Source organism: Anticarsia gemmatalis, chromosome 9 (genome assembly GCF_050436995.1).
Source record: "Anticarsia gemmatalis isolate Benzon Research Colony breed Stoneville strain chromosome 9, ilAntGemm2 primary, whole genome shotgun sequence".
In the NCBI taxonomy this organism is placed as follows: domain Eukaryota; kingdom Metazoa; phylum Arthropoda; class Insecta; order Lepidoptera; family Erebidae; genus Anticarsia; species Anticarsia gemmatalis.
This window is the reverse complement of record NC_134753.1, coordinates 1,480,158-1,497,258: the sequence shown is the minus strand read 5'-3', so window position 1 is coordinate 1,497,258 and position 17,101 is coordinate 1,480,158. Positions and strand designations below refer to the sequence as shown.

The window sequence follows — 17,101 nt, the reverse complement described above, 5'->3', positions numbered from 1 at the left end:
CGATAGTTAAATACATATGTGCATGAGCACATACCAAGGTTTATTTACATAGATATATCAGTTAGTTGATTGAGTAATGTCGTGCTTATTATAGCCCATGAGATTAGATATTGTCACGATTTCACCGTTTGTTATGTGAGCTTAGGCTTAGTGAAATATGTTCTTATGTCATTGTTATGTTATGTTATTTATATCGATAGCTAATTTTATAATATTAGATATTTCTAGATAACTAGGATAGTTGCCATTGATTTTTTATGCTATTCTTTGTCTAAGTTATTAAATAATTTATTACCCTTTCATATCTATGCTAGTATTTGTTATTATTAACATATCAATATTTTCTAAATACACGCGTAAAGGGTATTTAAGAAAAAGAAAACTAATGTTACTATTATTTGCCTGTCATCATGTGTCAGGAACACCTAGGATTTTCACAGACCTTAAACAGAAATATAGGTTTGTAATACAAGATACACGTCGCCCTAAATCCTGTCTGGATGTAGATGATTCTAGATGCTATACAAATAGAATGTTCAGTTGATGTTTACGTGTGTGACCTTGACATCGATTCGTTTTCGTTAGACTTGAAAACTTGTTAGTAAACGTGTGGACAGATCCAACCATCGCGTTTATATTTTACTTTTATCTTTAAAAAAATGTTCTCTTCTATTTAAATATTAAAATGAATTATTGGACAACTCACACGTCATCTGATTCCAGGCTAAGCAGAGCTTGTAGTATGGTATCCAAATAACTGATAAACATACTTATATACCTCTAAATACATATTTATATATATTTTGACTGTTAATTGAAGTATTTTATAAAGCAGTTGCTCTGTGGGTTTATGTATTATTGAGATGTAGGTATAATCTTCAAACATTTAATTTTAATCATTATTTGAGACATTATACATAATTTATGGTTTTAGTAATGTCAGAATATTACTAAAATATCTATGTTATTTTTCTGTATTTATACTTCTAACGCTGTTCTTCTTTACGTCAATTTAACAACTGCTTATTTCATCTTAATCTCATGTCTATCATTTATATTATCATCTGTCATCACCTGCTATGATTATTGTAAGCTAAAGTTATTTCTTTTTGTCGTATTTTTGGCTGCTTAAGCCATAGTAGCGTGTTAACATGTTCACTAATGTTTCGTTCAATTACCGTGTTAACTTTGTGAAGATACCTTTAGGCTTTATACGTCACTTTTTAGTTAACCTTCAGGTTTCGAAATATGGTCTAGAGAAAAAGGTACTATTCTCATCGAAAATAAAAAATGATTTTTTGGGCTTGAGTCTTGTTTTAATATTTTGAACCATATTTCTGAAATGATATATTTTTTTTATGTTTTATATGTGATGCCTACATTTTTATAGGACTTATTTGTCATAGGGTTATTGACAATTTTGACTTTGAGATACAAGTATTTTTTAATTGTCTTCTTGAACCCTTTAAAGGTAACAAAACGTCTAATCTATCACTAAACATTTTTTAGACAAAAATACACTTAACAATTTTTGTAGACAAAACAAAACATTATTATCGCATTCATAACAAAACTTATTCTATTCCCATAGCCACGACTAAAAGCACAGCTATTACCCTTGCAGTAACAATGTCAGGGTGAGAGATACAAACATAGATAGCGCCGCCATTAGTGACGTCATCAGTGACGTCACAGCGCGACAATGTCGCTCGAGGCTTCGTGTGCCACGCTTGAAACTTATGTGGAGTAGTTTGTAGTACTGAATGGGTTTTGTTTGAAAACGAGAGTGTTAGTTTTTGTTTGGTTTATGAAAGAACTAGTGAAACGCTAGTAAGTTGATTGTTGTAAGTAGTTTATTGCTTTTAAACATTGTACTTTAGTAAACAAGTTGGTTAATATGCAATCCTATTGTCTGTATAATGCAATCAATTGCATTGCAGCGTATGATTATTCCAGTACATTTTTTTATCTCATTAAGTGACTTATTTTCACCATCCAACAAAGGACAATAAAAAAATTGTTTTGATAAGATTTTTCATATGAAAGGTAGCTTTATTTTACTTTTACAAGCAAAATAGAAGAGCAGAGTACAAAGCTTTCGATTTCACAATATCTTGAATACCTACCTATAGATATACCGTAGAGCTTTATGACGTCACGCGGCGACAATGTGGATTCAAAGGCTTATGTGCCAACAAGAGCTTGACTTTGGGACCACGATCAATGGGCTTTGTTTTGTTAGCTCTCTACAGAGTATTATGTCTAGATTTTCTGCTAGGTTTATACCGAATGACAGGATTTATTTTGGTGGATCTCAGAACTAGGCTTACGATGATGGATAATAAGGTCGGCTTTGTTTATAAGACCCAAGATCTACTTTTCACAGGCTAGACTTTCTGCGATTGTTTAGGTAAATCAGCCTAGCCTTACTTCCAACTATGTTGGAGTCGATTTTCAGTCTCACCTGATACAGCTGGATACCAGTATTTTACACGGAGCGACTGGCTATCGGACCCTTATAGTATATTTACCTTTCCGTAAGAATGGTTGTCAGACTTTCAAGCTTCTGACTACTGTTACCGACTGTCAAAGATCTGTGAAAATGACAGCCGGGAGCCACAATTTAACGTGCCTTCCGAAACACTTAGATATTCTTAAGGTACTTACAAAAAATACCTGTACTTACCTAACTATAATTTGCCTTTACGATTTAACGATGGACTGAATTGGTTATAAACGGGGTGGCTGCCCTAAAACCTATAAGATTAGTGTTTATTTCAGTCACCTTAGAGCATCAAAAATAAGAAGTTTTATACTTTAAAAAAATATTTTTAACATTTTCTTCGTTAGTTCTTAAGTTTTCTTTGCGTGTACCTTGAAGGCTTTCAGTAGCAATAAACAATAATACTTTAATAGTAACATTTTACGTGTCACGTTTTGACTTTCATTGGGATTAGTTAAGTAGGTTTGTAGGACTTGAAAGTTGTAGTAGTAAAACTAGGTTCAAATGTTCTAGGTCAGGTTACTATTGTGGATTGCTTTAAGCTCTTTAGAAGCATTTAAAATTGAGTACGTCGTACATATCTCATTTTAGAGGAATTCATTAGGTACCTTTGTCATAATTTTTTCTTGCTAGTCTATTTTGGACTCCATTCGTTTCAAAGCTACATTATTTTTTTAAAGCTGCCCGGTAATGTGCCAGCTTATGTGTTAGGTACCTACAAACCTTTACCACTATAAATTAAATTTGGGTAAACTATAAGTTACATTGTAGAAATATACGCTTGTTATTATTTACTTATTAAGCAACCTTTAAATTTGTTATAGAAAAATTTGTTGCTATGCAAGTTCATTGATCAACAATCCCAATATCGAACAAAACACGAAAAGAAGGCCCAAAATGCAAATACCTTCCATTAATACTGTCATAACAGACTTTACACGAACTGTTCCGATTGTCGATAGGCCCTGTGTCTGGCCGTGCCATGCGTGCGGCTCAAGTGACAGTCGTGCGCCTTGTGCGTGCCTCGTAATTGACGTACAGCCTGAGGGAATGAGGGAACGAACCTCCATGTCGTTATGGGAAATTGTTTGTACCTTTCATGGCGTTTTTACTACTTTCTTATTGGCATTTTTGATGGTTCTGTCTTGTGGTTGTCAATGGGTATTGATGTGAATAATTGTAAGCAGATACTATCAGTGTGATTGATAATGCAATTGATGGTTTTGTATAATTTAAAAGGGGTCTAACAGACACAAAAACACTATAATTTTTGTTGACTCTACAAAACCTTTTTTTTTAAATCATGTAGAACTGTGATTGTCGTACTAATTATTACCCTTGCGCATATTGGAGGTTTTATAATTGTTAGAATTTATTTTATTTCAAGTAAGTTTTCTTTAAAGGTTTAATTGATTGGACTGATATATATTTTGACATAAGCACTAGTAAACACAAGCCAAATAAGCAAAACGACTGCTATGAACTTTAAACTAGAGTTCAACAAAGTATTATTTCACGGAATACAGCCAATGTATTTGAATTTACACCATTCAACATGAAACTCACTTCAACACTTCATTCTGAAGGTCGTACAAACAGACTGACACGCTAAGTTTACCTGTAGTTCTATTAAAAAAAGATTAAAACGAAATGTACATTAAGCTTTAACACAAGGACTAGCTGACCTAGAAAAATATTGCTATTAATGGTTGTCGCTTTGCATCGCCACATAACTTTGTTTGATCGTAAGGTTTATGCTATCGCGTAACGTAGCTGTTTATTTATACATACTGTCTGTGCCGAAACGTCACGCCTAATTAAGCATTTAAAGTTATCTAATTCGTTAAATAACAAAAATCTGTTCATAGAAAATATATTTTGTTTTTTTTTTTATATTTGAATATGGCATTTACAAAAAAAATACAGTTATTTCTACAAAAAAATGTTTTGTGTGGACATTAATGTAGCTCTTATCAGCTTTTAAACGACCGGTGTCTAGTCAAACTACAAAGTTTTTACGTGCCATACTAAACAGTAAGCCCGACGACCATTACTCATGTTCTACTGATAACTGAATGCTACCATTAGCTAATAGGGATTTATAATATATTTTTTGACAACTGGGACTTAAACTTATAAAGATTAAGAAAGAAAGAAAGCTTTTGACTTGGTATCTGGGGGCACGGAAGTGCCCCCGCAAGTCGAGCAAAAAAAAAGCGGCACGGCCGTAACATCCTTTTCTCGAAGCAATTCGGGCTATTTTTGACACCCCTATAATTTCGTTGTGGATAAAACAAGAAGCCTGGATTTTCAGCAACTAATTAATCATTGTATAAACACGGTATATTTAAAATTTCAGTCAATTTGAACCAGTAGTTTAGGAATGACAACTTGTTAAAATTTTGAATTTTGTCACTCACTGATTCACTGACTCACTGACTCACCGATCATCAAAAGTCTAAGGTACTTCTAGCAGACTTAGAAGCTTAAAATTTAGAATACAAATAGGGTTTAGTGTCTTAATCATGGGAAAAATTTAATATTTTCTAATTTCGGTCCAGTTTTCTAAATACACCAACTGCAACAATAACTTTGTAATCCCATATAAATGTATAAGATTACAAGGTTACATTTGCAGTTAATGAATTATTATTACAGTAGAAAATAAAATAAATAGGTACCTACTATATGAGACATAACGGGGGAGGGGGTATAGGGTGGATAAGGGTGTTTAGCCCATGAAACTGAACAACATTCCCATAGGAAAATATGTTGAATTATGAAAAAAAATCTTCTAAAACGTCTTTCCATACAAATTGGACCTATGTTCGCTCTACAAAAAGAAGTGAGATGCCATCAAAAACATTCTGTAAAAACCTCAAGTCTCGCCGTAAAAAGTTGTGAGATCTATATAATACCAAGTCGATTAATCTATTTAGTCTCTACTTAAAGGACCTTCTGTCTTAAGTTATTACGTATGTTATTATCTTGCCAATTTAAAAAAAAATAACTTTAAAACAATTAGATCGACTTGGTCATCGCAAGAAAACACAAATTCGCCATTAACATTTCAGGAGCATTAACTTCTCGTCGTGCTGTGTAGTGTGATACATACTAATAATTAAATCATGCGATGGCCAGGTCGGTCTATTTGTTTTAAAGGTATTTTTTTTTAAATTGGCATGATAATAACATACGTAATAACTTAAGACAGAAGGTCCTTTAAGTAGAGACTAAATAGATTAATCGACTTGGTATTATATAGATCTCACAACTTTTTACGGCGAGACTTGAGGTTTTTACAGAATGTTTTTGATGGCATATTATCTTCTGTTTAGTCATTCATAGTAGCCGTTCCTTAGATCAAGCTTATCCTACAGTTAACAGTTTTTTTGACGCATTGCTGTCCCATTGCTGAGCAAAGGGTCTCCTACCGAAAGAGTTAGGGGCTTAGCCTTGAGTTCACCACGATGGCCAAGTGCGGGTTGGCAACTTTGCATGTGCTTCAAGAAATGTATTAAACTTAAGCTAATTACTTAATTTACCACAAAAATGTCTATAAAGCAACACCTAACTAAATAGAGGAGAATGATTCAGGATGTTGTGGTACTGGTTATACAAATTAGTAGGGCTAAGTGTATGAACTCATAAAATATAAATAGCTTTGATTATTTCGCGATGTGTGTATTTTGGACGTTTATTTCCGTTGTTATGTTTTATATAGTTCGTTAGGGTGTTTGCATATGTGTAAATGCGAATCAAAACAAGATATTTTAATTATGCATCATTTTCTTATCGTCCTTGAAGACCGACTTCTGAAAATCTCGGAGTTTAATCACGACTAGGCTTCGTTTGATCCAATCTTAGTTTGAGATAATTTGAAAAGTGCTACAGGAGCATATACCTATCTAACAACTTAAAATAATTTAGAACAAATATAAAACGATGATAGTTACTAAATCGTAGAACGAATCTTAGAAATATTAGGCTCTAATCCTGACAAGGCTTTGTCTGATTCAATGTTATTGTTTCGCGACATGGTTTCAGTTATATTTGAAAAGTGCTACGAGGCAACCACACTCGTAGCGAAACTCAAAAGAAATAAAAAAATAATATACCGATCAAAAATGTCGTTTCACTGAAAACCTACGTTTGCATCCTTAACAGTAGTCTTGTGTACTTAAGCAGTTGGTTGCACTTCGCGATGTAGGGTGTGATCAAAGTCACAAAATATCGTCAATAGTGAGACTTTATCCTAATCCCAAGTGCAGTGAACTTGGCAGATCGTCTACTCCACAATAAAGGGTGACTCACGATGTTATAGTTAGTCGTGTTAGGTCATGCGTCATGCCAAATGTACAACGATCGAGTATGCGCCAAAAGGGCTACATGGCGCTTGCTATTTTCAGCATATTTACTTAGATATATTTCACGTCGTTTTGATGTATCTTACGTAATACGAATATAGTTTCCTGTTTCTATTTACTTTGGACGTAGTATGAAATTCTCGTAAACGAATGTGTATGGTTAATGTTTTGAAGTTTTCTAATTGTTTTGTTTCTTTTGTTACAGATGAACAGGAAAGAGTACAGAAAAAGACTTTCGTCAATTGGATCAATTCACATTTGTCGAAGGTAAGGGAACTTCTTTGTGATAACTTATTTAATTAAAGCTGTATTTACTTTTTATATAATAGAGTACGGGAATAAACGCAAACACGGATTTTACTTTGGAGTGTTGCAGGCTGAATCTACCGTAATCACGTATTTACTTTTCCATAGATGATAAAAAAAACATTTTTCAATACGTTCCTAAAAAAATAGCGAATTTTAGAAGAATTCAATCATTTCGTAATTCTCTTTTAAAAATGTACACTCATATTTGTTAAAGCCAGTTTAGGTTGCAGATATATTTTGTGGTTCTATGTGTAAAACGTACAATGTGTGTTGCAGCGCATACCGCCACTGCGCATCGACGACCTGATATACGACCTCCGCGATGGAACCAGACTGTTGGCGCTGCTCGAAGTGCTGTCAGGGGAGAAGCTGGTCAGTAGTATCAGAAACCTTTACTTTAATAACATATTTTGATGGGAATTATTCGAGCGGTATCATTATTTACATTTTGTCAGGGTAATTTCTCTATCTTAAGCAATTTAAGGACTGCTGACTAATTAATTGCCTGCGAATATGATTTTTATAACAGCAAATCCCAAAATTATTTTTGTTCCTAGAATTTTTATTACTTTTCCGTTTAGCTAGAACTTGGTCAGCTATGGGACAGCAATGGGTTCATTTTTTCTTTCGGTATTTATTTTATACTACCAGCATTACCTATTGTTTATTTATTTATATTTTTTTATATTTAGCCGATGGAGCGTGGCAAAGTCCTCCGACGTCCGCACTTCCTATCAAACGCGAACACCGCGCTCCGCTTCTTGGCCGGCAAGAGGATCAAGTTGGTGAACATCAACGCGGCCGACCTCGTCGACGGCCGGCCAGCTGTCGTGCTCGGCCTCATCTGGACCATCATCTTGTACTTCCAGGTAGGAGTTGAGCTCTATAGGACTTGGGGATGAACAGTGAGCTGCTATAGGTGGATATATAAAGTTGAAAGGCTAATATGCTTTGCAAAAAAAAAAAATCCTAAGCCTATGTGTAGAACCGAATAAAATGCCACACAGTGAGATTGGGTACAAACTGTAAAGACATTGGGATTAAGGAAGATAGCTAAATAAAGAAGTAAATAAAAAATGTTGTAGTTTTTCGAACGCAATTTAGGCTTTCACAAGCCTTTCCAATACTGACAGATAGATAGAGCTTGTTTCATAAGAAAAGTACGAAACGAATGTTCAGTTGTTTTTTGTCTTTCAAGACGTAATATTATAGTAAGTTCTTATATAAATTATGCCTGTGTGCTGTATGGTAGCGACAAGGGACTATTTAATTACTCTAAGGACTATATAACTTAGCAACCGTTTGTAGTGAATGGGCAGTTAAAACGTGTTTGAAAATAGCCAGCGTTAGAGTTGACGTGAGTTGCCTATATTTGGTAATGGATTTGACCACTTCTGTATAAGGACCTCTGTCTCTTTGATACTCGATACGTCGATACAACTATTATACTGTGTAAGGTTTATCTGATCGGCACGAAAGGAGTGCCGAAATTATTGTTGATTGTTTAATCATTACTCGCAATCTATACTAGTAGTAACATTATCTTACCTAAAAGTTTTGTTGTTTGCAATCTGTCCATTCATGCAGTAATAGTATTCTGTATTTCGGTATCAGATTAAATTGAATCATCAAATCACTTTCTCAATAACGATCGTATTTCAAAAAATCTAAAATTAGAAAGTAAATCGTATACAGTTTCGCGAATTTCACCCACTGTGGCTCACTGTTCCATGCACCGTGTGATTCGAATTAGTTATCAATTAGGCTAGAATCACAGTAAAGAGTATGTAGAATAGATTCACCGAGAGAATCTTTTACTACATTTGTAAAGTTACGTTCATTATAGTATACACTATCTGGACCTATTATCTCATCGTTGTTTATACAATCTCAATGATCATTCACATATCTTCAAAATTGTTTATATTTATTGTATCTGAGTCTGCTTTATCTTCCCATAATTAACCTTTTCATTCTCTGTACATTTTCGCCGCTCTTCAAAATTCTACAGAACAGCCAATAGCAGACTATTAGTGTTACAAATTAGCGTCATAATTTAGTGCTCCTTTGCTCTTTGATCTTTTAATATTAAAATCTATAGCTATAACTACTTAGGCTATAACGGTCTAATGATGTAGCTGCACTATTTAGTCATTTGTATATTATGATATGTTATTTAATATTATTTCTGTATCTACCATTAAAATGAGGATATACTTACCAAAGTTTTGAATTATAGCTTTCTTTGAAAGTAAAAATAATAATGTTCTTAGATAAGATGTATGTTTTTAAATGTTTTATAATTTTGTTTGTTTCAATTCTGGGTCTATTCTCATTTTAATTGGCTTGAACTAATTTTGTTTGCGCAAGCTTCGCTCAATATATTGGACCCACAGGATAGAGGACCTAAGGTGGGTATTGCAACACAGCTTATAAGTAGTCGGGTCTCCTGGCATTTTAATTACCTGTAATTTTTGACAATAATACACAAATATAATAGCTGGAAAGAAAAAAAAAACTATATTCAAGCTTTTTTCTAATAGCAGTATTACGGCTTATTTAAACATTGCCTTGCTTGCGAAATATAATATCGCAGTGCCGTAATTAATTTTTTTGCTTTTATTTTTACATTTTAAACGCCAGAGACCAATGACTACACAAGTACTGCTATTGGTTGGTAAAATTGGTATAATTGGTCACAGAATCACTATTCATAGTCACAAATCACATCACTTTTAGTTTATTGTCATCACTTATGTGTAGATTGGACGTGGGAGGAGTGAATAGGCAAATTTGTAGCTGATGACGTCATTAATGCTGCCGGCGCCAATTAATGGCAACTCGTTGTTAATTTACTACGGAGATATTTACGTAATATTTGTTAAATAGTTTATTATTTCAATATTTACGAGTGAGGCTAAAATAGTCTGTACCTATAAACTTTGGCTAAGCTTTCGACCACATAGGTCATGCTTAATCTAGGCAACCTTGTCAGAATAAGCGCCGGCTACTGCATTTTAATACGTTAATCATCTATTTGGGATTGGTCGCATTCATTAAAGCAATATTTCATCAAAACAGGTTATGTATCCAGGGCCATATTTCGGTACAACAGGTTACGATCAGGTCAGGTCTAAATTGCAAAATTTTTGATGTTTCTGTACCCAGCTTGTGTACGAGTTGAACCCTGCAATATCGGCAATTGAAACAGCAATTTGGATATTAGAAATTTGTTTGTGTGGCCCTTGAACTCTAGTTTGAAAGCAACATTTTCCTTCGTAGAATGTTCCAATGATTGTCGTGCAAAATTTTACACTGTCACAAGAAACAATTAGAACATTATATAAAAACAAACATACTGAAAAGTTAAAAGAAAAACGATTATCTTTTACAAAACCTATCCAAGAATGCACTATCCATGCTTTTGAATTTTAAACAGCAATATGAACAAAACTAAAAATCCATTTACGAAATTTTGCAGCAAAATTACACAATACCAGAAGCTTCCGAAAAGGAAATGTTTTATTCCATATGAGTTTCGTCCTTAGTCTTGTAACAAGTTGCAATATTATGCATTTTAGTACCTCAAAATTACTTTCCAATAATGCTGTTTCTCATGTAAAACTACATAAATACAGCTTTAAAACAACATAAACTACAACTTCATACAGTACTATAATACAATATGTTCCTATATTCTTTTCTTATGTTCCCTTCTAACATGTTTCCTTGACATCAGATCGAAGAGAACAGCCGGGCACTAGAGTACCTTGGCGGGTCTCGGTGCGCGTCAGTGATGTCTCACGAGTCTGGGGCCGCCACCCCGACTCAGCGCGCCGAAGACAGGTGGAAGCAGGGCGCCAAGAAGACACTGTTGCAGTGGGTCGCCAATGCTTTGCCAAAGTAAGTTGATTGTTATTTTAATTAATTACTTACTTACTAACTTCGTTGGCTCAACGACCCAAAATGTGTCTTGGCCTTCGTTATTTTAAGTATGGATATAATTTCTTACAGACACGTTAAACCGTAGTAGGCTAGTTAGAGGGTGCCTCTGTGCAACTGCCGCGTAGACGTCTCGGGTTTGAATCCTGGGTCAAGCAAAAAGTATTTTCTGAGATTTTCAGTTAAGAATTTCTTAAGGGTTGCCTGGAGTTGTAAAATTAAGGTCCTTCGTGCCTCGGAGAGCACGCAAAGCTGTCGATCCTGCTCTTGAACCAACCACGTTTATCTGAGTGGAATTTTAATTTTTCAAGTTTTCATCACGATGTTTTCCTTCAATGTTAAAGTAAATTATCAGTATTTATACCTCGAAATAGACACGATAGACTTGTGTTTATTTAGATTTATTTGTTTTTGTGGTTTATCTACACGAGCCTATTTAATTGCTAAAACTGCCAAAATACCGTCACAGGCGTTCAAAACTCCATAGAATTTATAAAGAACTTTCCAAACCATTAAGATTATTTTAGGCTGAACGTTAAAGAAAGATTAAATCGGCCGAGAATTTTACAATACTGTATTAGAGTTGGTCTAGTCACATTGACCTGAGTACACATAATGAAATGTGATGCCTGAACATTTTCTAAGCGCAATTTTTTTTCTTTATTACATCTTAACATCGCAACCACGTATAAAATTTGTACGGTAGTTTAGAGACAATTTTTAAACCATTTGGTGCTCTCCAACAGTTCTAGTACTCACAACTTTTCGAAGGGAGCTTTTCAGCGCCCTTACCATACATTGTACGCTAAAACTCTTCTTATATGATTGCAACGGTTCTTGGTGAAATCTCATACAGATTTCTTGATCCTGTCTTGAAAAACTATGATTGCAACTATAGCTGGTTGCTTAATTAAAATGACACTCAGATTATAAAATATATCAGATCGACAAAAAAAAAATCTACAAGTAAATGTATTCCCGCCTTAATACCATGACGTCAATGGGTATCCCGTGGGCGGAGAATAAAATAATTCCATCATTAATCGTCTCAGATGTTGGCAGATGACACAGATCCGCTGGCCTAGTTCTAACTGTTCTAATGCACATATAATATACGGGGTTCGCTTTCAGATAGACTGCAACTAATTACTCTTTGAAGAATCTTTACTATAGTTATATTAGTGTCTAGAAATTACTCTAATGTATCGCTTATTTACTCGCAGTCATGTGTTTTCTCTGTCATGTGTACAGCTGTTTTGCGGATTATCTAATTAGTTATGTCCATCAAATACATATCTCCCTAGCTAATTTGGTATTAACTGGGACATCTAATATGTCTTGTATGTTTATCCCTGAGTGTCCCAAAATTTTGAAAATGGCTAGGATTGTGATCGAGTATTTCTAACTCTATTTTACCTAAATACTTTCAAATTCAAATGGATATTCTAAATATGCTTTATTTCGTAAATTTCGTACTTTGTATTTGAATATATTATATTTTTTTGTCCGTATTGGGAAAACTGGTACTAAAGTTTGTTTATGTTTCAGGGACTCAAATATCCAAGTATCAGACTTCGGTCCATCATGGCGCGACGGTATCGCGTTCTTGGCCATCATCGATGCGATCAAAGCGAACTTGATCAACCTGGCCGAGATGAAGAGGAAGACCAACAGGCAGCGTCTGGAGCACGCCTTTGATGTAGCCGAGAGTGAGCTCGGCATCGCCAGGCTTCTTGACGCTGAAGATGTGGATGTTGACAAACCAGACGAAAGGTCTATCATGACATACGTAGCACAGTTCCTGCACAAATATCCTGAACCCAAGGTACGTGTAACAACTTTAATTTTATTTTGAAGCCATATCTTTGCACGTCAATTCGTAATCTGTGCGGCATTGAAGCTAATTTATCATTCTGACAAGACATAAATCAATTTGAATAATTATAATGTTCTGATTGCATCTACAAATGCTTTTGATCTTATAAATTTATATTTTTGTTCAGACGACAGGGCCGGATGCCGTAGCGGCAGTTCAAGAGGAGTACGAATCTCTTAGAATGTGGTTGACAGAACGTGTCACCATAGTTCAAAGGCAATACGACACGCGAACACTCTCGCGCAGCTACGACGATTACATTCGCGCCGAGAGCGACAGACTCGCACGCGAACCTATATACCAGAAACTAGAAAAACTCATGTACACCCAGAGTCTTGTTGCCATCGCGCCCAAATCGTGGCGCGAACTCGTCTCCTTATGGATAGAATTAGAAAGACTGCACAGAAGATGGTTGTGGCTGTTGGACTCGGATCTTCCGGGAGATTTCAGAGTCGTCGGCGAGTGGTTAGCGAGAGCCGAATATCTTTTATACTTCGACGAAATCCCCTCTAGTTTAGACGAAAGAACCGCTGCGATTATAAGCGAAAAATTAGAAGAGCACAGCGCGTTCTTCGCTGGTTTACCAGAAGTCATCGACAGATTCGAAGCGGCCCTGAGGTCGCCGGACGCCGCCAGGATCCCTGGCGATAGACTTCAAGACATGAAAGAGCGACTCGAGACTGTGAGTCGAAGAGCGCCACAGAGGAAAGCCAGATTAAAGTACTTAGAGCATAAATGCTGTATCGTAGCCTTCACAGAGTTGACTAAAGCGAAGCTTGCCGCGTGGACCGGCAAGTACGGTCGTGTAGACCACGTGCGTGCCTTATTAGACGATTACGATAATTTTGTGACTAAGAATAAGATTTTCCAGGAGTTTGATAGAGCTTACGTTGATATTAAGCAAGTAGCTGAGGAGTACAAGAGGGTTTGTGAAGTAGATAGGACGGAATCGAGAGATATCGATTCGTTTTTGAAGGAGGTGTCTGAGACTTGGAGGCGAGTGGCCTCTGACGTGAGATGTGCGAGGAGTGTGCTTGAGGAGGTGATAGCTCACTGGGAGCGCTGGAACACACTGGCTGATGACTTTACCACATGGCTGGACAAAGCGCAGCACATGTTGCGTGTATCTGAAGATGAGAGGCTGGAGTTCTTCCAAGACCTGACGGTGTGGAAGGAGCGCCACCGGCTGCTGGGTGACGCGGCTGGCTTCCTGGCTGCCACCTGCTCTGAAGAGATCAGTTCCGAAGTTAAGAGGAAATACGTCGAGATCACCGAGCGTTGGGAACGTGTCTGGGAGGAAGCAGAAAGGTGAGTAATTTCTTCAAATTATACTATCTTTATCCTATAAATGTTTGTTACGTTTGAATGAAATAAGTTGCCTGTCTCTTCTTCAAATAAATAGATTATTATTTATGAACAAGAATTTCTATGAGTTATTATTAGAATGACTTGAGAGATTATTGTTTGTAAGTATTTATTGTTACTGTCTTACATTATCTAGATAAGATAGTGCATTCCGTTTTAAGGAAAATCCTGAATTAATTGTTAAGTAGGGTAAAGCTATGTATCTATAAACGATTTTGTTAAAGTTTTGTATTTTATACATGATAATTTTTATTTTTATGAAAAATTAGATATTTTTTTGTATAAAGAGGCTCCGTGGCGCAGTGGTTAAGGTGGTCGCCACGCCAATACTGTTGCGACGGGAGCTCGTGGGTTCAATTCCAAGCAAATTTCGGGGCAATTTTATTTGTGCGATCCATAAATTGTGGTTTAGGGTCTGGTTATGTGACACAAGAGCAATTTTAACTGCGTTTTCTTTAAAAAAAATAGCAGGCAGTTAAAGCAGAAAGTACCTACTAGCTCTCAGGTTCATCCTACTTTTTTTCCTTGTTACTGTCACAAGTACTAAAATAATATTTTTAATTACCTTTTGCCAGATACGTCCGTGGCGGAGACGCTCTCCGTAACCGCCGTGAGCTGGCCAACGGAGTCCGAACCCTGGACACTTGGCTGGCAGCTGCCGACAACCTGCTAAACCGCCAGCCCCGCGCCACAACTGTCGATATTCAGTCTTACATCGACCAGTTGTTGCAGCTCAACTCAGAAATTGAACATCATGAGGAATTGTTCAAGAATATTAGCAGGTATTTTTCTGAGGAATTAATACGGTTTCTTAGAAGACAAAGTGGCACTTAAACGTTATCATTGTCTTGGAACCATACATGGCTTAAATAAATGGAGCTCTTAAAACACTTACAACACTCTCCAACATTTTGAATCAATTTTTCCTTTACTTAGATTAGATTTCTGTCTTCAGACACTCCTGAAGTAATTACTTTACGGTGGTATTTAAAACTATGACTCAGATTTTGAGATATTTATAAAAAACTCATTAAGATTTAACAGTGACTTAAAAAAAGAGATATGCATTTATGAGTGTGGCCCTAAGCGACATTTTTCGGTCTCTGTCTTCACTGCGTAGGCAATGTTTGATTTTATGTACCTAAGTCTATAACATTGTTTCCCCTTTCTAGGACTTTCCAAAACGCAATAGCGGAGATGCCCCGCGACGAGGTGGAAGCCAACATGGCTAAGCTGAAGCAGCAGAAGGAAGCGCTCGTCCGCGTGCGGGCCACAGTGCCAGTGAAGTTGCATCAATACAGACAGTTGCTGGTCCAGCACGAGTCGCTTGAGAGCGGACAGAAGGAGATCGGCTCCTGGCTGGATAGGGCTGAAGAAGCGCTGAGGGCTGGTGGAGAAACCAGACGGTGAGAATATTGACGAATGTTTATCCCCCGGTTTCTGAGTGCATTTAACGGTAGTTTATCTTATCAATAGCGTTTTTTTTTGACTGACTAAGACTTTTGACACTATTGAATAGATAAACTACCGCTAAATGTACCTCAGAAAACGGGGGTAAGTAATTCAGTTGAAGAATTTGCTTATTAGTCGGAAAATTACTATTTGTACTTTTCTGTTAATGGGTGGCCCAAAATTATTGTAGTTTGGTGACACGCTTAAAGTTGGTTTTGGTTAGTGTTCATTGCGGAAGTCAAGTAACTTTTGGCGCTTTGAGACACCTTGAAACTTAATTGATATCCAGTTTCTATTAAAGAAATTTAGAGTATCTATATCGTATGCAATTTTTTTATAATGATGCAAAGTTTTAAATCAACTTGTAAATTAAGAAACATTGCTTGTACACACTCTGTAACTACTGAATTGATTTAAAAACATATTTTACTGGTTAAAAGCTACATAGATAAAGTATCCTAGATTACTTACACTCCAGGCTCATAAAAAACATTTTTTCCTACAGTGAAGTAATAGAAGAGCGCTACGAAGTCCACCGCACATTCTTCTCTCGCACCACTTACTACCGCTCCATGCTCGAGAGTAAGAACAAAGTGTTCCAGAATATTGTGAAGGCAGCAGACACTGACAGGAGCGCTGACGTCACCGACCAAGTTAGGCTGATGAGGGATCTTAATGAGAGGTACGTAAAACTAACATTTTTAGTAGCTGTGTAATCTGTAATTGCTATTATGCTGAAAGAAAGAGAGGTTTAACTAAATACTTCACGGGTTTTAAAGATATGCTCCCGTAATTGGTATTAAAAGTTGTTTAAACGGATTTCTTTCCTCACAATACACACTATAGATAGGAAATTAACATTTAATTGGTGGGTTCGAATCCCACCCGGGACAAATCTTTGTGTGATGAGCACGAGTATTTGTTCTGAGCCTGGATGTTAATGTATCTATATAAGTATGTATTTAGAAGTATATAAGTATGTTTATCAGTTATTTGGTTACCATAGTACAAGCTCTGCTTAGTTTGGAATCAAATGACCGTGTGTGAGTTGTCCAATAATATTTATTTATTTATTTAATTTCGTACAATTAATGTATTAAAGCTCCTTGTAATTGGTGGTTAGGCAGTAATTAATACAGATTGAGAAAAGAAGTAGAAACTCTTACAGTTTTAAAAGAAGTACATAAAGATAATTACAGTCCAGTTTTAGTTCTCCTGTTAACAATTTATCTCACGGTTATAAATTTTCTGTGTAAAAAAATCATTATCTTCAAATATAGTAAGCAA

The 17,101-nt window shown here is 35.9% G+C and overlaps 1 protein-coding gene across 8 annotated transcripts in view; it reads left to right on the top strand.

The window, feature by feature from the left end:
* The window catches only part of Msp300 (Muscle-specific protein 300 kDa), a 178,499-nt gene that overhangs the window by 31,364 nt on the left and 130,034 nt on the right, over positions 1-17,101 (top strand). For all 8 annotated transcript variants that reach the window (XR_012959623.1, XM_076118593.1, XM_076118594.1 and 5 more), the window contains exons 2-10: positions 7,076-7,137; positions 7,456-7,551; positions 7,872-8,048; positions 10,919-11,082; positions 12,670-12,946; positions 13,125-14,305; positions 14,938-15,144; positions 15,535-15,768; positions 16,320-16,496. Coding sequence is in view for 7 of the 8 variants with exons in the window: in XM_076118593.1 (XP_075974708.1) it covers positions 7,076-7,137; positions 7,456-7,551; positions 7,872-8,048; positions 10,919-11,082; positions 12,670-12,946; positions 13,125-14,305; positions 14,938-15,144; positions 15,535-15,768; positions 16,320-16,496 (2,575 nt within the window). In the remaining variant the exon portion in view is untranslated. The remainder of the gene's footprint in view (positions 1-7,075; positions 7,138-7,455; positions 7,552-7,871; positions 8,049-10,918; positions 11,083-12,669; positions 12,947-13,124; positions 14,306-14,937; positions 15,145-15,534; positions 15,769-16,319; positions 16,497-17,101) is intronic.